Genomic DNA, 25,154 nt, shown 5'->3' on the forward strand with positions numbered 1-25,154 from the left:
CAATTCTTGAATAAAAAGCCAAAAATTAGTCTCAGGGATATTTGGAGTGAGATAAAACAATATATATCTGAATCTCGATGGCCACGAATTTGGACTTGGAGGTTGATATGTACAGCACCAGCATCTATGAGGCAAACATGGTTATTTTTATGGCATAGGATTTTTTGGACCCCAGTTCGATTACAAAAGTTGGATAATTCTAAATCTAATAGATGCTGGGCATTGTCATATTAATATAGAGACTCTTGATCATCTGTTTTATTTTTGTCCATTGATACTTGATTTCTGGAGGTCAATTTGGGGACAAATAAATCTTATTCTTGATTCATCTATTCCTTTATCTTATGAAGTCGTAATTTGTGGCACGTTGTTACAGGTAAAGCCTGTTTTGGATAAATATAAAAGCCGTCTTTTATTGATCATGACAGGAATAGCCCTCCGAATGATCACGAAAAACTGGAAATGTCATGACAGACTTAATTGCACATTCTGGTGGGAAAGTGTATGCAATACATATAAATATGAAAGAAAGTTTGGGTTTTAGTAACGCATTTAATAAAGAATGGAGCCCATTGACTGAATTTGTTAACATACAAAAATAGTAATGTATCTTTTCTTTTTTAGATTTCCTTTGCACATCCAGGGTGGGGGGAAGGGAGAGAGGGAGGGATTTTTATTTAAAAATTATTTAATTATAATGTTGTAATACATAATATGATTTGGTATATAAATAATTGGGAGAAGGGTGGGGAAAATGATTGTTTTCTTTAATATTTGTGTGAGAATGGTGCATTTTATGTAATCTTTTTATGTTATATTATTTGTAATGCGCTGTCAAAGATTGAAAATTAATAAAGATTTATAAAAAAAAAAAAGAAGTTAGGAATCGAAGCGTTAATACTAATGAGCTCCAGAGCTTTGGGCCATTAACAGAGAAAACTGCGTCTCTTACGTGCTCGCAAACTATTTCCCTATGAGATGGAAGTGTATAAAGTAATTTATATACGATACGATGTTTAACCGGGAGCCAATGGGCTTCTTTCAAAAATGGAGTGATATGATCGAATTTACGAAGCTTATATATCAGTCTGATAGCGCACATACAGTATAGCTCTTTTACGTCCTTGAAGTTGGCTAGAAGATTTCCGGGTGTCGCTCGACTGTTCTCGCGCCCTTCCTTCGTCCCTTTTTCTTTTTCTACGTGCCATCCGCTCACCAGCCTCGTGCGCAGAGAAGCAGGCAGTACGCCAGGTAGAGATGCTGAGAGTCTGCCTGCTTAACCTCAAGGAGCTTTCTGGGTTTGTGTTCCTCTTATTATCCTTCAGGTGGAGACTTTTCATCGATCGACCCTCTTGTGCTGGACCAGTATGTGGCGGTTGCAGCTTATGAGAAGCAAGAGAGCTCCGAGATCAACCTGCGAGTAGGGCAGGTGGTGGACATTATTGAGAAAAATGAGTCTGGTAAGCATAAGATTCATTTGCGTATTTGAACAATCAGTAAAGGTGTTGCTGTGTAAAAATCGTCCCTTTACAAGTAAGGTTATTGTGAAGTATTGAGTGATATACATGGCATAATTTTTGTCTCACAAGAAAAATAATATAATAGCAAAAGTTCAATCTCAAAAATATACTCAATGTTATTAGCTTAGTGGTGAAGCTACCCACTGAAGCACTCAACTGGCAACCCAACGGGTTATAAGCCAGTCAGCTTCTGTCTCATAGGCAAAAAAACTCCACCAAGTACAAAATGCTATTTTCAGAATGGGTTAACCAACACCACTGTGCACAGGAAAACCACAAAGAAAGTCATTGAAAAGATGTCCATCAGAGTTTGTGATTTTTTTAAATAATTGCACTTGAATGTTTTTTCATGGAGACTTGAGATGAAATTTTTGATGAACTGCTGAGTAATTTGAGATTAATATTTGATGCATTTTTGCTGGGTGATTAAAACGTTTTGCATTCTTTTCTTCACCTGGTCCGTTTTTAGGCCAAGGGTTTATGGATTTTTGTATTAGTAAATTCTCAATATTGGACTCGATGATGTACGGGGCAGGTCTTACTTAGACCTTAGTGTCTGGTACTTGTCGCCTATGAGATTCTGCCCGGGGCCAAATCTTGCTCCCAATAGTGAACAGGGCCCTTATTGATGTCCTATTAGTAATATTACCCCAGATATTATTATATTTATCTGGTTTCTATACTCTTTGGCCTATTGCGCACTAGGAGAAAAAAAGTTTGCTGTCAATTGTGTTTTTGAATATAGTATTTGTCGTATTGGCAATTGTTCTGGGTTTTTCATTTGAAGCCTATTTTAAGGTCTGAGACAAGCCATGTGTGGTCCCTTCTTGGTGATTTGGCTGAGATTGAGAACTTATACAGGAAGTTAAAGCCCTGCTCTTTGACCTTTTCAGGGACAAAAAAACGTTTAACCATGGCCAAACTAGTTTGATTCAACCTCCTGAAACAAGGAATTTAGGAGTATTACTATAACACAATAACCTGAAGTTTTCAAGTTGCCATAGGAGTATAGAGACTCAACAGTAGGATAGCAGATATCTGGATCCACGGAAAGTTCTGAACCCTGGATGTCCAGAATCCATCATACAATATTTAAAGAAACAACAAGTACTGCTGGATTTCTGGAATCAATATTAAACTTTCTAAAAAGCAGACTTATTTTGTAATTTGGCATTCCACTGCATGGAAAGGAATGCTTTCTACCTCGGTTCATCCAGCTCAGTTTTAAGTAATTTGACCAGTGCCTGAATTTAATTTGGATGAAACCATGAAAAGAGAATATAGATGTGTTTTGGATATGGGCCAGGAGCTGAACATTTACAGATAGAAGTAAAAATGGCAAGATTATGAGAGTTGCATTATGAGAGTTCCGATTGCCCTCTGCGACTCATTTTGGGGGGGGGGGGGGTTTACTGATGTCACAGTACTGTATAAAAATCAAGATTTTGTGTGTGAGAATACCAAACTAATGGTCAACATTGACATAAGACTTTGAAAGGAACAAATATCACCAGATTCATGAGACAAGAGACCAGTAAAAGTGAGTTTCATTATCCCTTTCAGACTTTGTTTCCTTGTTTTCAGGTTGGTGGTTTGTGAGCACTGTCGACGAGCAGGGCTGGGTGCCTGCTACGTGTCTTGAGGCTCAGGATGAGACACAAGATGAATTCTCCATGCCTCCTGATGAAGGTAAGGTCCTCTTAGCCTAACGACTTGGGTAACAATTTGGAACACTTGATTGCTACCCCCATATTAAGCATCATTTTAGACAGGATGTCCAAAAGCAAATTGAGATGCCCAGTTTAGCACTTGTCAAGTTCTTCTAATATCTAAGACTAGGATGTGCCAGCATAGAGTCTGTCCTGAAATATGTGGGAGATGGATGTTCAGGCAACATCTGAAATATCAGAGGGACACAGCGGAAGCATAAATGTCTTTGTGGCTGCTCGTGAACATTTATACACAGTAAATGACGACAGATAACGACTCGCACGGTCCATCCAGTCTACCCAACAAGGTGGCCTGAGCCGCACCCACAGTTCTGCGCAGGCCCCAGCCACTACATGCTTAAATTGTGGTTGTCAAGTTTCCACCATACTAATCATATAAGCAGCTAAGTATGATGAAGCCTTGGTTATAACCACATTTCATCCCCAAGTATTGCTGAGAAAGTTCAACATTTATATTAGGAAATGGTAGCATGCTGGAAGCTGTCACAGAAGGGATCCGGAAGGTTTGCCCCCAACATTTCGCCCCCAGCAATTCGCCCCTCACATTTCGCCCCCCATATTTCGCCCCCAGGTACGTTTTGCCCCCGGAACTTTCGCCCCCACACATTTCGCCCCCCGGATGTTTTGCCCCCACACATTTCGCCCCCGCACATTTAGCGTTTTTCCCCTAGTATGTATGTATGTGTGACTGCTACATCAATACCTGACCTAGATTTTAATGTTTGTGATGTATTCTGATTATAGTCGCCAGTGCTAGATTCGGCCAATCTGGCGCCAAAATTGGCCAATGACTTTGCAAAATTCTACAGAGTTTAACCTTCGCCCCCGCCAAAACGTTCCAATTAAGGTTGATCCCAGAAGCTCTACACTTCTATAAATATAACGGGTTCTTGCCTCTTGGTCATTTAGTCCTTACGATTTCCGAATTGGCGCTTGATTAATTGATCTGTGTAGTGATTTTTTTATTTATGGATTCAGTTCTTTCAAAGCGTGGCAAGAAGAAGCTAGTTTACGAAAATCATATTTATTTATTCTCTAAACGAACAGCAGATGACAGCCATGCTATTTGGGTATGCGAAAACAAATAAAGCAAATAAAATAAAGCAAAAAAAGTAAATTATGTATTTTGGTCCTCTCAAATTCTGAAAAATCCGGTTTGGTCCCGGCGGACCAGTGACTTCTCTGACAAAAATCAGGTAAAAAATACCTACTTAATCATTTTACCTTTTTTTATTTTATTTTTTCATCATTTTAATCTTAATCATTCATCATTTTGAGACATATTATTGATGTAGTACACATAATCCAACGCGATGGGGACGAAACATCCGGGGGCAAAATGTGTGGGGGCGAAACATCCAGGGGGCGAAATGTGTGGGGGCGAAACTTCCGGGGGCAAAAGATACCTGGGGGCGAAATGTGGGGGGCGAAATGTGAGGGGCGAATTGCTAGGGGCGAAATGTTGGGGGCGAAACTTCCGCAAAGCGTCACAGAACCCTGTAACCCTTGCCAATTTTGCTTGTGGTGGTGGTTGGGGGAGGGTCATCAACCTTCGGTGGAATGTGGCTTAATTGGAGCCCTGATCTCAAACCGAGGGTAGCGGGTCTGACTCTGACATCCATCTTTTCGGACAAAGGTAATCCTTCCCCTTCTGAAATGGACAATAGATGCCTACTTTTTGGGCCCATCCTGGTTCATCCCACAACACTCCCAGACTACGCCCCTTTCCTTTTGTATGTCCTTCCGTTATAGACATTAATATTCCAGTTATGTAAAGACAATCATGGATTATGAATGTCTAACTTCTGGTTTGTGGACAGCTAAAATAAGGACCATTACTTCCTTCATCTCTCCTCCCAGACTGGCATAGTCATATTTACCATCCCACTAGTGTAATTCTCTTCCTAATTCCCATTCCTGACCTGCTTCAGCCAGCAGGAGACATTAGGGAGAAGTGCTTTCTACCTCCTACTGCCTCCTCTTCTGCCAGTTTCCACTGCAGAAAGAACTGCACAGGGCCAGTAGTGTCATGAGACCTGTCACAGTCCTTCTGTTCTGTATTGAGGTCTTTACACACCACCATATCATTACACCTCAATCCTGCCCCATCACATCTGTGACAGTGGGGGGTTTAACACAAGGTTTGTAACTCGGAGCATCCACCGTTGTTTTGTTTATGATTTATAATGAGACCACCAGGTATGAGCAATTGTGGCAGGTCATCAGTATGAATACATATTCTTCAAGGATAATACAGAGCCCATCAAACTCTTCCAAATCTATGTCCATGGTCCCAGGCATGAGAACTATTCCATCACACCATGAAGCTTCCAAAATCACAAATTAAAGTGTCGTCAATGTCCTCTAAATCTTCTGGTCTCTAAATGGCTTCTGCTTTGCTATCTTCATGTCCTGTGAAGGCAGAGAGATTCCAAAGTTTCTGAGCATGTGTCTCACTTCTCTTTTGTCACTTCCTGCATCTCAACTTCCTGCCAGCCCCTTGGCGATATTGGTCTGTGCCCCGGCACGTTGGCCGCCGTCGGACACTTGGGGATCTGTACACCAGTGGATGGGGTCCAGGTGGATAGAGGCTTGTTTCTTGACTTTCTGCTTGTGTGTATTTGCATGTTTGCATGTCTTGCATGTGGTTGCAGTTCAGGAATAAGAGTAGACCTAAGCTGCATGTATGTGCTTTGCACAGGGTAGGGGGGATCTCATAGCTGCTGCTTACTGCATAAGCTGGTCCATATCTTTTTAGTCCAACCATCCCTAAACATTTCAGGATCTGTAGTTCTTTTACAAGGAAACAGAAATTGTATTTAAGATAAGAAGAAAGAACCCAAAATGAAAGCAACCTGTCAATCTCACATTACTACAAGACGATCATTTTAGACCAGTGGTTCTCAATCAGGTTCTTGGGACATACCCAGGTTACCCACAATGAATATGCTTGAGATAGATTTGCATACAATGGGGTATCTCATTCATATCCTGAAAACCTAACTGGCTGGGTACGTCCCAAGTCTGGGGTGAGAACCCTTGTCTAGACGATGGAATGCATCAGCTGTCTTGGAGGGCCTTACTGTAAATAGGATTCTTGTAATGAAGATTGTGTGCATGAATGTAACTCACCTGGAGCTAAGTCCAAAGCTCTTCTGGGTAAGTGGGAGCCAGCGCTAGAGAGCAATTGATTATATTTCAGCATCGAACCAATGGCCTGCTTCATTCTGTTCACTTGGATCTTTCATTGGTTCTATCATATCATAGGGAGGTGGGCTGAAGATAGTGTTAGCAGATGTTTAGACTATGCGTGTTAAAAAGCCCAGTACCAGCTTCCTGTGGCAAAACTGAGAGGGAACACACCGGTGTGCCCCAAAAATTTCTGGCATCCAGTTTCTTTTCCATTGATTTGTTGCTCACGTCCCAGGTGTGCACAGAAGATGATTAGGAGATTTTTTTTAAAAAACAAGATTCTCTAAACTTTTCCTGGTCCGGTAGCTTGTTTTTTTAACCATAGTGAGGAATTGTACACCTGACAAATCTTAATTCGGGCTACAAGGCGCTGGTGTGTGAAAGTTAAAAATGTTGTCAATGATGGAGCTGGCAATACCGATGGCTTTTCATTTGATGTCCTTCCCTCAGTCTTGTCAGTATTCAGAACATATGATTTGCCACACTGGGTCAGACCAGTGGTCCACCCAGCATCCTGTCTCTTGATAGTGGCCATTCTGGGTCGCCTGGACTTACCAGCAAATCGGGAGAATCCATTCCATGTTGCCACTTCTGAAGCAAAAGGTGGCAACAATAAGATTGCTCAGTCATAAAATAGTTAATGGATCAGCATTGTGGAAACTCCCCCAAACCTTCCTTACAGTCTGATAAACTAAAAGCCTCGAGTGAACAGGTTTCTAGAGATCAAATAAAAAAAAACAAATTGTTTCATAGCTTCTGAACTCAACAGACAACTGCTTCTCTCATATACTGCTTTCTGCCAGTGCTATGACTATTTAGCAAATAAAGTTATTCAAACTCCTGGCTGTAGAGTGACTGGCCCTGCAGGAACCAGTCAGTAAATAAATATTTTCAGAGTGTGGATCTGATTGGTAGTTAGAGAAAGATCCCCAGAGTATGGGGCTCACAGCATCATAGCGTTTGATTCCAAATCACGTTGAAGGAAGTAGCTCTGATATCTGTAGTTCCTGTCATCTCTGACGTGAAGTCCAGTAGATCAGAAGATGACCCACTGTCGCTTTATCATCCTACCAGATGCAGAATACTGAAAGTAAAACAGCTGGACTTACATTAATAGGGAGCCATGGAAACTGGCTCCCTTTAAGAGCTAGGGGTTTTCTGTTTTCTTATAGAACTTTTTTCCAGGAATCAAAGGCACGACAGTTTATAGTAACCTAGTGAATGATGGCCGATAAAGACCTGCATGTTCCATCCAGTCTGCGTTTGATGAAAAGCCAGATTATTTATCATTTGATATACCGTCTATCGAGTATTAGCTAAACGGTTTACAAAAGTAATAAAAAAAAAAAATAGGGTAAAACCAAGAGAAAATGTAAAATAAAAACAATATCGTATATGATCAAATAAAAGTGAGGGTAGAATACAGACAGCTTACTGATGGAATCGAGGGGGGAAAAACACTAGAGAGTATAATTACATCGAGATTCAATGAAAACAAAAGTGAGGAGGTCAAATATAGCTTAATTTGGTGTTGAATTGAAGAATGAACTGATGGCATTGGATATGTAACTGTCATGAGTAGATAGATGTCTGTGCACCTCTCCCCGGTCGGTCCCCCTGTGTCCCGTTCCTGAGCTCTGCTCCCGAGAAGCTGCCATGCACTGCAGTCGGATGTGGACGTGTGATCCAGGGATTCCCTTGAAGTCAAGGTTCCGCCATCTTGTGTTATACGTCTAGTTCTTTGAACGTGATTGTAACCTTCTGGTAAATGTGTTTGTGTTGACCAGAGGAGAAGTACAGCGTCATTTATCCATATACCGCAAGAGACCAGGACGAGATCAGCTTGGAGAAAGGTGCTGTGGTGGAAGTTATCCAGAAAAATCTAGAAGGATGGTGGAAAACCAGGTACAGCCCATTCCCCTATGCATTTAAACGCCCCGGTTTATTATATTTGGTGTTTTAGCATTTAATTTATGAAGGAAATTTTCAAAACAACAAAAAAAATCAAATGGTGATCTATTAGTAAAATAAATATATATTAGAGACCATTGAAAAATCAAAAATGGACATAGACTCTAAATTCACTCATTCAGTCGTAAATACTTATTTAAATTAATTAATTTATTTATTTAAATATATTCATTTAGATTTTGCAGGGATAAGCCTCAGCCTTAGGAGTGCATCTTCCCATACGGGGACTTCTTCAAGAGAAGGGAAGCGCCTGATTCTTTAGAGTATATAAGTACCCCATACCTTAAAAGTGAGAGTTTTTCATATATTTATATTATTAAAATAGTGAATGAGGTGGTTTTTTTTTTTAAAAATTATTTAAATAGTGGAAATAACATTTGTAAGTATTTATATAATAAGGTTGATGCAGTTTAGAAAGTGTTAGCTGATTAAAGATCGATGAATTAATTGGGTAGGGAGGTGGGAAACAAGCTGGTGATGTTAGAAGGAGGCAAGAGAATCTCTTGAAGAAGTCCCCGTATGGGAAGATGCACTCCTAAGGCTGAGGCTTGTCCCTGCAAAATCTAAATTAATATATTTAAATTATTTAATTAATTTAAATAAGTATTTATGACTGAATGAGTGAATTTAGAGTCTATGGAAATTTTCAAAAGCCATATCCAGGGATAAAACAAAGCGTTATCCAGGAAATGGGCATTTTGGGCATTATTTACCCTATCTTCTGGTAAAAACAAATGTGCATCCTAATTGGCCGCCAGACAGCGGTAGGTGTCTGTAATTGGGATGCGCGTTTCAAGTATTAGGCCCTTACTGAAAAGTGTGTAACTTGATAAAATCAGGATCAGTTCTACCTTTTGGCCTCCAGATTTGAGAATAACCACATCAAAGGATGGTGCCCCTGCCCATCCAGTTATTCCATGGAGCTGTCAACATGAAAATGGTTTCTTTATGCAGATATCAAGGTCAGGAAGGCTGGGCCCCTGCTTCCTATCTGAAGAAGGTCAGCGGGGAGCTGCCGGCACAGAAACTGGCTTCAGGCTCTTCTGCTAATTCCTGTACTCTAGACCTGGATGGCGTAGGCAAACCACAGAACTCTGTGAGTCGGGAGAAGGAGGCGTCCAATCAGCAGAAAGATGACAGGTTTGATGGGCGCCCTGCACCCTTTTCCGACATTCGCAGAAGTAAGTGGAGGAAGGATCAGTTGCTCCTTGCCTGCTTGGGTTAACAGGGGTTGCGCTTTGCATGAGTTTCTAACAATTGGCTGACTTGGCCTCAGTTAACATTCTGTCTCCCTCAGAAGTCCTCAGGTGCTGGAGCACCTCTTTTTTCCCACCTTTTATTGAGGGTAAATTCTTTTGACAATCTAGTTGTCCTTTCCTTCTTGCTGGAAAATGGCGGTGCATCCAGGTGACCCCAAATTTGAGTGTCACTTGCCAAGCATGCCAAACCACATTCGGTTGAGTATAGCTGAAAAATATTCCCTCAGCTGCTGCTCTCTCTCCCTTTTTACTGATACAAACATATTAGATTCTAAAATACACACCTCTTTAAATCACCCCTTCCACATAGCATTGGCCTGTATATTAATATTATCTTTTTTTTTTTAATATTGTACCCTGACCACAAAATATCTTTGGTACAATAGCTGCAGAACGCAGCATTCTGTTCTTCCGGCATGCAGAATTAAATTATTTTTGTGTTTTCACTGGATCTGTGTGTTATGAATCATGGAATCAAGGGAGCCAACTTTTAAAAATTATTGGGTGTGCTAAACCAAATGAAAATGGCATAAGAATATAAGAACAGCCTTATTGTAACATATCTGTTCCTGAAGTATTTAGGTAACTGACCTGTACAATCTTAATCCACAATATGTGATCTGTTAATCACTAGCTTTTAACTTTGTTAATTCTACTCAATTTGTAGCATCTTTTAATCATTGTAAACCACATAGAACTTCACGGTCCTGCGGTATATAAACTGTTGTTGTTATTATTATTACTGGGTCAGACCAATGGTCCATCAAGCCCAGTAGCCCGTTCTCACGGTGGCCAATCCAGGTCTCTAGTACCTGGCCAAAACCCAAGCAGTAGCAGCATTCCATACAGAATCTCAAAGAATAGCAAGATTCCGGAATCCCAAAGAACAACAAGATTCTAGAACTCCAAATAGTAGCAACATTCCATGCTACCGATCCAGGGCAAGCAGTGGCTTCCCCCATGTCTTTCTCAATAACAGACTGTGGACTTTTCCTCCAGGAAATTGTCCAAACCTTTCTCAAAAACATCTCCCCAAAAGTTGATCTAGTTTCCCTAACTCATTTCCAGGATGAAAAATTGCTCCCCCAAGTCTATGTGGCTAATAATTTTTATGCAACTCAACAGAAAAAGAGGAGTCTTCTTTTGCCCAGCACAGTGAGAAGCAAAACAAAAGAAAGGCAAAGCCCATGTCACAATACAACACAAGGGATTTTATTGAAAGTTCCTATGGGAAGTCCCAACTAGGAGCCTGGTTTCAGCAGAACACTGCCTTCCTCAGGGGACATACCAAACTGATTTTGAGTAGTCTGGATAAAGACCTTTAGGAACGTAATGAAAGAAGTACCGACAGCCAGACTTCTAAAGAAACTTGTCAGGGAACTCTTAGTGAGAACCGAAAGTGTGTAGGAACTTTCAATAAAATCCCTTGTGTTGTATTGTGACATCGGCTTTGCCTTTCTTTTGTTTTAATAATTTTTATGGACTTTCCTCCAGAACTTTGTCCAAGTCTTCTGAACCCTGCCGGGTTAGCTGCCTTGGCTCCACGTTCATATTCTGAAGGCGGATATAGGAGACTTGATTCTGTCTCGTGCTCTCTTGTTTAGCAAGCATTATGAAGGGACAGGGAGGGGGTTTCTTTACTGCTGCAGGAGGCTGGGATTCAATCCGAGGAAACGTTCAATTAGTGACTCTCGGGAAAAGTCATTCCAGAACTTGAAGGAATTGTTTTGCACTGTGCATATGGTAATTCCTACGTGTTATATGACGGGGAGATTAAAGCGATATGAACTGTTCTCTCTACAGAGTCGCCAACGATGAGGCAGAGGCCCCCACCCCGGCGGGATCTTACAATAGTAAGTTTTTCAGTTCCCTCTAGAGAACGCCTGTCACTAGCACTTGTCCTCAGTAACTGCAAAAACAACGCAGGCACCGAGGTCCAAATTCTTCCGAGCTGATCTGGGCACCTAGCTTGGCTTAATCGGCGCTGACAATTGAAAGCGCAATTAAAAAAATGATTTTAAAAATGAATTAGCTGGTAAATGCCTCACACTTTGAGGTAGGTGTCTACACCAAGGTGGCTACCAGCAAATAAGCGTGCTTAGGGACAGATTTAGGGTGGATTTTAAGCGTGGTTTAACTTAAGCACACTCATTTAAGCCAGAAAACCCCTAGTAGTGCGTCTAAGCTTTCAATGCCTGCCAGCACCTAAGACTAGGGTTACCAGATTTTGGTTAAATAAAATCTGGACCCATATGCTCGCCCAGCCCTGCCCCGTTATGCCCATGTCACGCCCCCAGCTCCGCTCCCTCAACCTGTTTTCGTTGGTCAGGAGGGCATGGGTGGATGCAACGTGATGACGTCACAGGCGCATGCCTTCCCGATGTGATCCCCGAGAAGAAGCTTTTCAAAAAGTGGACAAAGTACCGAGTTTTGAAAAGCCGTCCGGACGACAGGACATGCCCTCTAAAAAGAGGACATGTCTGGGTAAACCCAGATGTTTGGTAACAGTACGCAATTCTATAAACGTTGATAGAATCAGGGCTAGAGAGATTGTGAATCACAACTTTGTTGAGCAAATGTAAAAGAACTTTTGGATTCTGGCTTATGAGTTCTTGTCGTCAGGCAAAGGAGAAGGATCCGCCCCGCAAGGCAAAGCACACACAGAAAGAAGGGCAAACGGGATGGTAAATCAGTCCCAACGCTGGCATCTTCCTACGCTCGGGGACTTTTTTTTTTTAACCACACTTGGTTTTATCTGTATGGAGTTTCTGTATCAACATAATTCATATTTTTTGTCCCCTGAAGAAGACAATTCTTAAATTGTCGAAACTCGGATCCTTGTTGGGACTCATACAATAAAGGCTTCCCTTTTGGACTGATTTGCCATCTCGCGGGGCTCTTATCAGTTCTTTTACCACACAGTCTGGATGTATATATGTAAATGTTTAACCAGAAAAGGCGGTATATAAGACCTGCCCCTTTGCCCCGATGAGCCATCCGATTCATACTCATTGACGTCTCAAAGTTTCACTAGTATGCATCATTAATGACCTTAATATCATTACTTTTTTTCCCCCTCTTTGTCACATCAGCCGCGCGGCCTGAATCTGCCCAAACCGCCCACACCTCCCCAGGTGGAAGAGGAATACTACACCATTGCGGAGTTTCAGACCACCATTCCAGATGGCATTAGCTTCCAAGCTGGACTGAAAGTTGAGGTGAGGTTTCTGTCTTCCCCCCAACCCCCCTCATTATTCCATCTCACTTTTACTCCCCCTTTTTATCCGAGGTCACGCTCAGGTCAGAAAAACTGCATGCTTGTAAAGTTAGCAGAAAGGGGAAGGCGACCTAGTGATTAGAGTGATGGGCTCTGGGGATTAGGCAAGCAGGTTAAGCCTTTATTTTGCCTTGTTGCTCAGAAGCAACACGTGTCTCCTGTGGCTCTTCTGGGAGATCTGCATCTCCAAACGCCTGTTACCTTGGCACGGTTGATTGGCCGTTTCACCATCTGCCAATTAAAGGGTTAAACAAGGAGTCTTTATTGACCAAGGGAGGACAAATACAACGTCCGTGAAATATCAAACAGATACAAAGGTAGTACTAACAGAGGAAAGAACTCCAACTATTTTAACCCTTTATTTGGCCTTGTTTCTGAGAAGCAGCATGTGCCTTCTATGGCTCTTCTGGGAGATCTGCATCTCCAAATGCCTGTGACTTGGTACAGTCAGCATCATGCTATGTAAAAGTAGCGGATTCTCCATCTGCCAATTAAAGGGTTAAATAATGTTTCTGCCACTCATACCTTGGGTGCATCGCACAATCTGTTGTGACCTCAGGTAGTGATTTCAATTGTAGCCTTTCCAAGGAAAGGATTCTGAGCCTCTTTGTGCTCTATATTACATTACATTACATTAGTGATTTCTATCCCGCTGTTACCTTGCGGTTCAAGGCGGATTACATAAGGATATATCTGGCCATTTCCAGAGGAATTAGTGAGGTTGGTTCTTGTGGCGTAAGATTGTATTTGAGAATAGTGATGGTGTTAGTTTTATTTCAAGGAATTGTTGGGTAGTAGGGTTGTTTTGAATAGTATGGTTTTTATCTCTTTTCTGAATGTTCTGTAGTCTGGGGTCGTTATCAGTAAAGTGGAGAGTTGGTGGTCCAATCTCGCTTCTTGTGTGGCCAGGAGGCCAACGGACAGTTTTTTCCATTTGACTGTCAGCATTAACAGTGCAAAGATAGAGCTGTAGGGGGAGCCGCTTAACCCCTCAAACATCCTTTGTATGTCTGCAGGTGAAAGAGAAAAAGGGACATCACTCCTGACATTCTTTATGCTGACTGGAATGAACTATGATGTTGACGTTTTGCTACTTTGAAGAAGTTAAACTGATTAGAGAATCCCTAGAGCCTAGTGTTAATTTTCTGAATTTTGATGTTTCTTGTAGGTGATAGAGAAGAACTTAAGTGGCTGGTGGTACATTCAGATTGAAGAAAAAGAAGGTTGGGCACCTGCTACATTTATAGATAAATATAAGAAAACTACCAACGCCTCTAGACCCAACTTCCTGGCACCATTGCCAAATGAAATGAGCCAACTTAAAGCTGATGATGCCACTGTTGAGTGCAGTGCTACTGAGGAACCAACTGGACCATCCAGACCCCTACCTGGTCCTCCACAAAACGGTACTGATTCTGGGGTGAAGTGGCCTAGAGACTGGAAAGGAAAAGAGTATGGTCTGAAAAGCACTCCTCCAGATAATCGAGATGCAACGGTCCACCCAGGGCTTGACGAGACATCCAGTAAGGATTCTGAAGAAAAACCAAGTCTACCACCAAGGAAAGAGTCCATGATTAAATCAGAAGAATTGTCTGAGCGACAGAGAATGGAACACCTAAGAGCACCACCTCCAAGACCACCAGGAGGGATCCTGCCAGTAATTCCACCCAAACAAGCAGCTCCAAAGGACAGTAAGAAACCAGAGCTGAAAACAGAAAAGGCTAAATTGTTCCAGCTGAAAAATGAGATGGGTCTAGAATGTGGACACAAGTTGTCTGCCAAAGAGGTAAAGAAGCCTAACCTTCGTTCCGTTCCCAAACCACCCAAGCCCAAATCGGAGCTATCGGAAGAAAAACCAGAGCCTATTGCTCAGAATCCCTTTATAAAACCTAAGCCTCAGGTAAGGCCTAAGCCACTCCCCGCCCCAAGGACTGACCCACAGACAGAAGATAAAGTAGATATTTCCAACCTTAGAAGCAAGCTGAGGCCTGCTGCCAAGTCGCAAGACAAGCCTATTGAACAAGATGGTGCTTCTAGCACAGAGGGCAACGAAAACTGCTCCAGTAGCATGTCACTAGTAGATGTTTCCTACAGGGCTCAAGAACAACCGAGTATAGAAACCAGATCTTTACCAAAGCAGGACAATCATAGTTCTAAAGAGGTTCCACCAAAGGTATCGCTTGACATTGTAAAGACTGCTGACACAGAGCAAAAAAGTTGTCCTGTTGTCTTAAGAGAACCACCACAGAGGCCGGTTGTTCCACCCAGAAGACCTCCACCTCCAAAGAAAGTGTCTTCCTCCTGTATCCCTACAGAAGTGAAGGTGCAACAGAAAGACTCACAAGAAGTTAAAATTGCCCCAGTACCTAGCAGACCCATGTTGGCCCCTCCAAGATCCAAACCATTTTTGCCTACTCCATGTTTAGAGGATGCCAAATTGAGAAGCAGCTTTGCTCCAAAGATAACACCCAAGCAGGTGGAGAAAGCAGATGAGAAAGAGAGAATAACTACCCCACAGGCTAACTCTGAAGTCTCCAAAGAAGTCCTTTATGTGGCTGTGGCTGATTTTGAAGGAGATGATGAAATCAGCAGCTTTAAAGAAGGGACTATGTTTGAGGTACAGGAGAAGAGCAGCAGTGGCTGGTGGTTTTGCAAGGCTATAGGCGGAGGACCAACTTTGGAGGGCTGGATCCCTTCCAATTATCTGAGGAAGAAGCCATAGTTATCCTGAGTTTACACAATTTAATAATACCTTCCTTTCACAAGAATATTTAATTAGCTTAATTTATAGCTTTTACATAGGACCAACTTTTTAAAGAAAAATGATATTCCTATGTTGGTCATCATTGACAGAGGGCAAGATAAAGGCAGGTAAAGGGAAAGAGTCACCAGGGTTCATCTTTTCTCACTGTCTCGTGTCTTCAATCCTTTAAAGCAATCAATGGTAGTCTACTCCCATTCACAAAATTAGTTACTTGCAGGTTATGACCCTAATTACTAACTTGCTTTATGGTTTTGAGGTATAAATTGTTCTGTTAGCAGGCACACTAACAACAGAATGCACTTTCCACCTCTTCTAAGGTCCTTAACATAGATTTCTGCATTGATGTGGCCTAGTAAACAGGGGCCAGGTACATTATAGATCTATGCAATGTGCTGGCTGAAGTGTTCAGTGTGTCGCAGTGGTTAAAATCTACAGCCTCAGCACCCTGGGGTTGTGGGTTCAAACCCACACTGCTCCTTGTGACTCTGGGGAAGTCTCTTAATCCCCCCATTTCCCCAGGTACATTAGATAGATTGTGAGCCCACCAGGACAGACAGGGGAACATGCTTGAGTACCTGAATAAATTCATGTAAACCATTCTGAGGTCCCTTGGGAGAACGGGATAGAAAATTGAATGAATGAATAAATAGTATTCGGGGTAAGGAGAATCCATCAAACTTTACATAGATATTGGATTTTTTGGAGGGGAAGCTCAACAGTGTACTTAGAAACATGATGGTCGATAAAGGCCAAATGGCCCATCTAGTTTGCCCATCCGCAGTAACCATTAACCCTATCCCACACCTTCTTGAATTCAGACACAGTCTCTTTCTCCACTGCTTCCTCCGGCAGACCCTACCACCCTTTCTGTAAAAAAGTATTTCTTTAGATTACTCCTATCACCTCTTAACTTCATCCTATGCCCTCTCATTGTAGAGCTTCCTTTCAAATGAAAGAGACTCAACTCATGCGCATTTACATTACGTAGGTATTTAAACGTCTCTATCATATCTCCCCTCTCCCGCCTTTCCTCCAAAGTCTACAGATTGAGATCTTTAAGTCTGTCTCCATACGCCTTATCACAAAGACCACCCACCATTTTAGTAGCCTTCTTCTGGACCGACTCCATCCTCTTTATATCTTTCTGAAGGTGCTTCTCCAGAATTGTACACAGTATTCTAAATGTGTGGGAGGGAATTAACCTCAAGGGTCACCTGTGGAGTCTGATCTCTAAGAAAGTCCTCAGAGTTCAGTCATATATTACAAAAGTTTGAACCCATTGTCTTTTTAATGTGACCTTTTATAAAGGGAAGTTTCTGTCTCTCTTTATTGATCTGCTGGTACCAGTCACAGAGCTCTGTTTTCTTGATAATTTAAACACTTAAAAAAAATTGCTCTTCTATCTAGAATACCATAATGAAAATAGCAGATGTGGCACTTCGTAGTGTCAGCTGCCTCTGCCAATCGTAACTTAGTCCTCCCATGGCTAAGGCAGGCTCTTCTCCATCCCCATTTCAGATTTCCAGAATTTCATCATCTCTTCATGCTCCATCACAGTAATGAGGACAGGGTAAAACATTGAAAAAAAATACAAAAATAACCCAAGATGAGGAACCCCCCCCCCCCTCTTTTTTACCTGGTTCTAGAGTGTCATTTTTTTGATGTCTCAACTCAGAAGGTGGATATAATCCCACAGCCAGTTTTTAAACTTTTATTGATTGTAAACCCTCTAGATAAATTTTAATATTCAGCCAGAAAAGTTCTATCATCCTTTTCCAAATGTTTGTAGCTGTCTTCTAGTCTCAAGAACCCAAGTTCATGTCCTACCGTACGAGACATCTTTATGGCCATTCAACAGGCCAGAAACGAGTCTTTCACGTCCCTGCCTCCAGCGACCAATCGGAATAGTCGGTTCATGTCCAAGAATTATAGTCAAATATATTTTATTGAGCTCAGCAAAAGGAATGAAACAGATGATACACATAATAGCGAAAACAAGCTCAAGGCATTTTCAAGAAACCCACACCAAGCAACATCCCCCCCAAAAAAAACCTCCCAACTCCCCCCCCCAGGTCCTCCTTCCAAGTGAATCCCCAGTAGCGAACTGCATTGCAAGAAGAGGCAGGTGCACATATGTAGAGTTCAACAATATAAAAGAATATTTACGAGCCACATGTCTAAGAATTGTTCTTGATTAGTTCATGGATAGATTGTACTATCTTAACTGGGAGGTTTCCATTGCCATTCTGTTTACTTGACTGGTGATTGATCAGTGAAATGGATTTCTTTTCCGCTTCAGACGTATTTACAGCTCACTTAGAGTTTCAGGAAGGGTGAATCATGGCCTGTAGCTGTCTCATTTAAAAGTCCTGTTTCCCTTCTTTTTAGGAATATTAAACACTAAAACTGGCTGCTGAAATGCTATCAATAACTTTCAAAGAACCTGCCACGCCCTATGAATTTACAGGAAAAAGTGTCATAACTGTGCCACCTCAGGCTTTTAGGGGGCAGTTTAGTACCTGCCATCTGCAGGAATAAAATTTCCTGTGGTTTCCTTTTGGAAAATGGAGACCATCAACAGTCGCAGGTAATTCTCTAGCTCAGATTTTTTTTTTTTTTTTTTTTGCATACAAGATACAGTCAGAGACTTGAAAATAGGATAACATTCGCACATAGTTTCAGCTCACTAAAAATAAACAGATTTTTATAAATCTGATGTTCCCATCAGTGCCTAAACCTTTCCCTCCCCCTTTCCAGGAGCAGCCAGCAGCACAAACTCTGTGAAACAGGGGGAGGATTTTGAAATGGCCCTATCTAGCCATATAAATCCATTTTGAAGTGACTAGATCAGTTTGAAAATTGTTCTCCTCGTATACTGAAAAATGAATGGAGTGTATTTGCTATTGCTTGAAGCTCCAAAACCAGTGTGGAGATTCCAGAGATGTGACCTGTTGTAAAAATACCAGGTAAACCTCAGGTTTTCATTTATTTATCTCAGCTCGTAAGAAAATGTCTAAATTATAGTGTAAGAAACATAGCGTGCAGATGAATGCACATTTTTGGGAATAACTGTATGGAAAACCACGTGAAATTCTCAAGAAATCAAAACAACAGTTATTCTTTGGGTTTAGGATCCTGACTCCTTGGAACATAAAGAATTTGTCTTCATTTGCTATGTCCTTAAGCCCCAGAGGAAGAAGAACCCGGGTATAGCTTATGATGTCCGGTCCCTTCCAAGCAGAAATTTCTACGCCACAACATGCCACCTGAAGATCTTCAAATGCTTTGTGCGTTGGGGCTCTTACCTGCATTTTTTTTAAATTTTCCTCAGCCCTCTTTCATTTTCATGACGTTTTAAAGAGAACAAACCGTGCCTTTTAAACTTTGCTGCGTAGGTTAATTCCTCCTGCCTTCCATAAGCTGCATGGATTGATAGAGCGCTTTATCAGGATTGTCCATCCTTGCACCCCGCTCTGCTGCTCTCTCAATGTGAAGGCGACCGACAGAAAGACGAGACCCTAGACTTTTACAATTGTATCTAGTTATGCGTAAATACCAGCCTGACACAATTTGTTCAGTTGTGGTTGGAGAAGGCAGCACCTTCCATGTCTTAGCTCCTCATATATGGCTCCCCGTAGGGGTTGGGTATGGGGTGGAGGAACGTCTTTGAACATGAATCCTTTTGCTCATTTAGAGAGAGTTGGCCAAACCTGACCTTCTGCTCGATGTTGCCATACCCCCATTTCTGCATTCGTAAGGGCTCACAATGACTAATGATCTTTCCTCACATGTGTAAAAGTATTGGACTGAAAGATCAACAAAGAATGAATGTAAAAACATCCTTTGGAAAACAGTGGCTTCAGATGCAAAATATCCTCTATACCGGTCATCTCTAAAGTTTTTGAACAAGCATTGTAATGGAACTCTCTTCTAAACAGCCTCTTGTCCAACAGAAGAAACTGTAGTTGTGTATTTTGCCTGTAATCATTCTTTCCCCTCTTGAAACAAGGACCACTCTGGGCCAGTCCTAATGCTGTGAGCTAGTCCAACCTTTCTCTTCTGTCGAAGGAGGCGGAGCTGCCTCTCACCTTGCAAAAATCTGTTTTCATGTTTCAGGGTGTATAGACGAGAGAGGAAGGGGGTTAAGGATGTCAATTTTATCTTCTTGAAATGTCTTGCACCATCTGTTGTCTTGTTTTATATTATTAGATAGAGGCTTGACTGGTTTCAGGCACAAATTGTTTAAATGTTGCATAAAACACTAATGAAGCGAGAGCTAGGAGGTGAGGCGATGACTACAAAGCCATTCAGTGATGGTTCTCTGACTTTAAAAGCAGCTGAGCTTTCCTGGAAAGGTCCAAAGAAATACTTGTACATTAAACAGTTGCACCTCCTGACTGTGTGTTGGAATATCGCGTTTGTTCTGCTCACCCCTGGCCTATTTCACTAAGGCTTTTTTCCCCCCCTTCTGGGGCAAAGCTAATAAAACAGGCCCTAGTGATAATTGATCAGCCGTGCTGACTTCTGATTGCTTGAAGTTCTCCGCTTGGGGAATGCAGTTATATATTTGAGCTCATTGTTCAAGAAAGTCTTTTTACCTCATTTACCTTTTGCGCTTAAAGAACTGGGGCGGTTTGAGTTGTACTATAAAGACTGCCTTCCTCCCTCTGAAATATTAAAAAAAGCAAAAAAATGCCTCTCCTCCTAAAGCCCAGGCTTTTGTTCTTTTGCTTGTCCAGTCTCCGGTTGGTAGTAAATTCCTTGGAGGGTCATCTCTTCTTAAGAAATTGGATGCCAAGATGACACCTTGAAATTCCACAGTATCCCTAGGACCCTCAGCCCTACTGGGAAACCAAACATTCAGCTGCATTCATGGGCCATTGCTACCTGGGAGATTAATTTTCGAGAGCAAGAGGATTTTTATGAAATTTAAACTATTATATTCATCTCTTGCTGGAGGACTGAATTGTATTTGCTTGCCAACTGCAGTTACTCTTTGCAGGAGGTAATTTCTAGAATGAATATTCCACACATAACATGTGTTTTGCCTGCAGAAATGATTCATAAAATTATGGCTGATCGCATGTACAGGTACACGTGTGCTAAAAGACCACGCCTACGTGCCCTATCACCACACAGAGACATTCCCGAGTGTAGTGTGGACAGAGCAGGAATGGAGTTGGGATGTAGGGATGTATTTTATAAAATGCTTATATCCACACGGAGCTTGTACAAATGGTTGAGGATTTTTGTGCATTACTGGGGTGGGTCCAGGATGCCTGTTTTAGAAAGGCATGAGATCTATTAGCATACAATGAAAAAGCAGTGCATGCAAATAGATCTCATGCATAGTCGTTGGGGAAATCATGAAAACCCGACTGGATTGTGGCCCTTGAGGACCGACATTTGACACCCCTGCTATAATGGATGCCTAAGTGTTGACATGTGTGACTTCAAAGGGGGCTGTCCCATGGAGGTGGCATGACCAGGCATCCTAGATTGCTATAAATTGTGTGCAATATTAAAGATTGAACTAGGCCAGTTACTGAGCAGACTTGTACGGTCTGTGTCTGTGTATGGCCGTTTGGAGGAGGATGGGCAGGGGAGGGCTTCAATGGCTGGGAGGGTGTAGATGGGCTGGAGTAAGTCTTAACAGAGATTTCGGCAGTTGGAACCCAAGCACAGTACCGGGTAAAGCTTTGGATTCTCGCCCAGAAATAGCTAAGAAGAAAAAAAAAAAAATTTTAAATTGAATCAGGTTGGGCAGACTGGATGGACCATTCGGGTCTTTATCTGCCGTCATCTACTATGTTACTATGTCACTACTGCCTATATGTGATTGTGGACAGAGTCCATACAAAATAGTCTCAAGAGGGAGAACAAAGGCAAATATACACAAAATATGTATATATGGAACCTCCATACATATTATTCTGCACACGTGGCAGATAATTTCAAAAAGAAATTCCATGGGAAAATAATTTGCTCTGGAGGACCACAGCAGGGGAAAACTCCCCAAATGTAGCCTCACCATCCAATCGTAGCATATTTTTCTTTTAATTTTCACTTGCTTTTAATGTTAAAATGATCCCAGTTCTGCACAAAAAAATTCCAAAAGTATCTGCTTAGAAGGTTCTGACATGATGTATCATGTTTCGACCCTGCGTCAGGGAACCCCGCCAAAAGGTTTGTTGAAAAGTTACTGTACCGTACCAGTTTGACACTTTTCAACAAACCTTTTGGACCGTTCTTTTCTCAAAACCCAGTTTTCCATGAAATATCTTCCTTTGAAAGCACTAAAGAATTATGAAACTGTATATCAACGACAAGACTTTTCAAGGGGAAGGCATGGAGTTATGAGAATACAGTCTCCCCTTAAGAAAATGAAACTGTGATCTCCCATTTGAAGCTCATGGCTGGAGGGCTTCAAATGTTTTCTAATGGACATTGGGTATCTTGATCTCTTGACGTCCTACCCAAGGATGGTTGGGTTCTGGTGAGCGTGGGGTGTTTGAAATGCGTTTCAGGTTACGCATATGAAAGTGAGACTGTTTCTGTGCCTCGTTCACCATAATGCTAAGACAAGTATATCCAAGGTTTTAAAGTAGGCGAAGTTGTACAGAACGGGTGTTGTGACCCTGAAGCCCTTCAGTACAGGGGTTAAGCTCATGACCTTTCATGTCAAATAAGAAGGAACTTGGTCATTGATCCTACATGTAAAGGTTTAGAGGCCGCTATTCAGAAAAAGCCAAGCGCCTAACTGTCCTCTGGTTTCGGCAAATAGGCTGAATGCTCACGTTTGCATGTGTGCTTAAATGTTTAGAACATGGACATATTCACATGTGATGCCAAGGTTCTGTCTAAGTGCTATTTTGCTTAACGTCTGTCGTGGGTACGTACACAGGGATGAAACCTTGGCAGGACACCCATTTCTGCGTGTAATTTACACAATGCTATAATTTCATGTATCCTTGCTGCATTTGTGCCAGCTCTGCGGCTGTCAAGTGTTGCACCAACATGTTAGATGTGACAATGACAGTTGATCCCAGGTGCCTTGTTCTACTATACAATAACCTCAGGGAGGCATCAAATTAGAATTACCCCCCTCTCCTACACCCCCACCCCCAAGTGCAGAAAATCAGTGCTAGTCTCCCAACTGTTTTCCCTGTCCTAAATCTACTTAGGTTCCTAAATTTGAGAGCCTGTTAAAACTAGGAGCCTAGATTTAGGTATTCAAGAGAGGCCGGTTTAGAACCCTCTGATTATCAGCCTCTTTTGAAAATAAATCTCTCAAATTCTGAAAGAATCGGACAGTGTGTGGCACATGGAGGACTAGAATCTCATCTGGTTGAGAAGGCGGAGCTACTGGTTGGTGAAGACACAGGTACCTCCTGTGGAGCATAGTGTCGGCATGGCCTTGAATCGGGCGCTTAGCAATAAAGGAATTGCAGGGTTAATGAGGCAGATAGGACGCTTGAACACTGAAATGGAACTATTAGTGTCTCACCAGGGTCCAATCAAAAAATATCAGCATTGAGCTATCGGAGAGGAGACTTGATTCTCTTCTCTAGGAAGTTGTGACTTCTGATCTGTGAGGCGACACAATCAGGTCTCAGAAACACCTCTGTTCTGCTGTTTTGTCCCCATCACTGTCGCCGTGGACACACTTTGCATTGCATCCTTTCTAAAGTGCTAAATGTAACATACTATGCTGGATGGTGAAAAGCACCTTCTCGTGAAACACCATAATCCGGCCATTTAGTGCACCTGAACCTCTTTGGTCTGACACAAGGAGCCAAGGTGCCATCTAATCTGTGGCCATGATTGAAGAGTGCCTTGTTGGGGGAAGTCAGTCGCTCACCTGTATGAATTAATGTTTACTCTCCCCGAGTAACCTTCAACCAAACTTCATGTACTCTGATCAAAACTCTTCATGAACCCATCACATCGATCCTTATTGTGAACTGCACTGAATCCTAGTTGAAATCTGCGCGGTATAGAAGACAAAGGATGAGGTGGGGTGGGGTTTGAGGTTCTTCGATTGTTGACCACTTCAAAGCCATTAAGACCCAGGAAAGAAAAGCAGTTGGATGCTTCTCCCCATCCACAGTGTCATTAAACATCATTGTACTGTAATAGAAAAAGCACTATGAACAAACCAACCTTCATTAACGTCATATAAATGTTGGTGCTGACTGTAGCTGCTGGTTATTGGCAATCTGTATTTTACAAAACAAAAATAAACATTCCTCACTCTTCAAATCTACACTTATGGCGATTCCTTTTTTTTTTTTTTTTTTTTTTTTTGCAATTTGCCAGATTCTCATCCTCCTTTGGGATGTATTGAATGGTATGTTAGAAAGACCATGCAGGTCGGTACCTTGGTGGTGGTACTGGTGTTTTAGACTAGGATTTGGCAAGGTACAACCTGTTTTGAAATACACGAGACATGGGCGTCCATGCACCAGTAACATCCAGTAGGAATATCCATTTTCCAAACTGAAATATCCAAACAAGGTTCAAAATAAGGTACATAGAAGTCATTGTGGCAGTGGAGGGACTTCTGTGTCACAAAATGACCACATCACTCTCCAGATGGAATAGCCTAATGGTTACAGCAGTGGTCTTAGTCAGGGGGCCCTGGTTCAAATCCCACCACACCTCTTTGTGATTTGTTTTTCATTCTGAGTCTCCAGAATTCTCAGGGGGGGGGGGGGTCCACCTTCATTTAAGGACTGTTGGTACAAGAAATATTTTTAAAGGTTACTTTCATTCCAAACTGCAATGAAACTCGGTCCTGGAGTCAGGTTTTCAGGATATCCACAATGAATATGTATAAACTTGATTGCCGTACACTGCCTCCATGATATGCAAATTTCTTTCATGCCTCTTCATTATGGATATCCTGAAAACCTGACTGCCAAGGGGGGACTCCAGGACCGAGTTGATCTAGACCAGGGGTAGGGAACTCCGGTCCTCGAGAGCCCTATTCCAGTCGAGTTTTCAGGATTTCCCCAATGAATATGCATTGAAAGCAGTGCATGCACATAGATCTCATGCAGATTCATTGGGGGAATCCTGAAAACCCGACTGGATTCCGGCTCTTGAGGACCGGAGTTGCCTACCCTTGTGCTAGACCAGGGATCTCAAAATCCCTCCTCGAGGGCCGCAATCCAGTCGGGTTTTCCGGATTTCCCCAATGAATATGCATTGAAAGCAGTGCATGCACATAGATCTCATGCATATTCATTGGGGGAATCCTGAAAACCTGACTGGAATACGGCTCTCGAGGACCGGAATTCCCTACCCCTGATCTAGACTATTTTGTTGTAGTTCTGCTTGATGTGTAAATAAAACCAGAGATAAATCATAGATAGTGGGAACTCGGATGCCTTTCCTTTTAACATTTCCAGCCGACCTATCCACCCCTAAGGACATGAA

General features: G+C 42.0%; 1 protein-coding gene across 3 annotated transcripts in view; it reads left to right on the forward strand.

Annotated features, from left to right (window-relative positions):
- Nucleotides 1-20,110, forward strand: part of SH3PXD2B (SH3 and PX domains 2B) — a 79,389-nt gene extending 59,279 nt beyond the window's left edge. The window contains exons 7-15 of one of the 3 annotated variants that reach the window (XM_033927460.1): nucleotides 1,326-1,460; nucleotides 3,105-3,209; nucleotides 5,747-5,830; nucleotides 8,230-8,347; nucleotides 9,368-9,594; nucleotides 11,476-11,525; nucleotides 12,765-12,890; nucleotides 14,118-15,566; nucleotides 18,845-20,110. In XM_033927460.1, the coding sequence (XP_033783351.1) occupies nucleotides 1,326-1,460; nucleotides 3,105-3,209; nucleotides 5,747-5,830; nucleotides 8,230-8,347; nucleotides 9,368-9,594; nucleotides 11,476-11,525; nucleotides 12,765-12,890; nucleotides 14,118-15,566; nucleotides 18,845-19,033 (2,483 nt within the window). In that variant the 3' untranslated portion in view covers nucleotides 19,034-20,110. Of the gene's footprint in view, nucleotides 1-1,325; nucleotides 1,461-3,104; nucleotides 3,210-5,746; nucleotides 5,831-8,229; nucleotides 8,348-9,367; nucleotides 9,595-11,475; nucleotides 11,526-12,764; nucleotides 12,891-14,117; nucleotides 16,557-18,844 lie in introns of those variants that run through there. The other 2 variants (XM_033927462.1, XM_033927461.1) reach the window with 2 other exon arrangements.
- The last annotated feature ends 5,044 nt before the right edge of the window (nucleotides 20,111-25,154 follow it).

This window comes from Geotrypetes seraphini, chromosome 18 (genome assembly GCF_902459505.1).
Source record: "Geotrypetes seraphini chromosome 18, aGeoSer1.1, whole genome shotgun sequence".
Classification (NCBI taxonomy): Eukaryota; Metazoa; Chordata; class Amphibia; order Gymnophiona; family Dermophiidae; genus Geotrypetes; species Geotrypetes seraphini.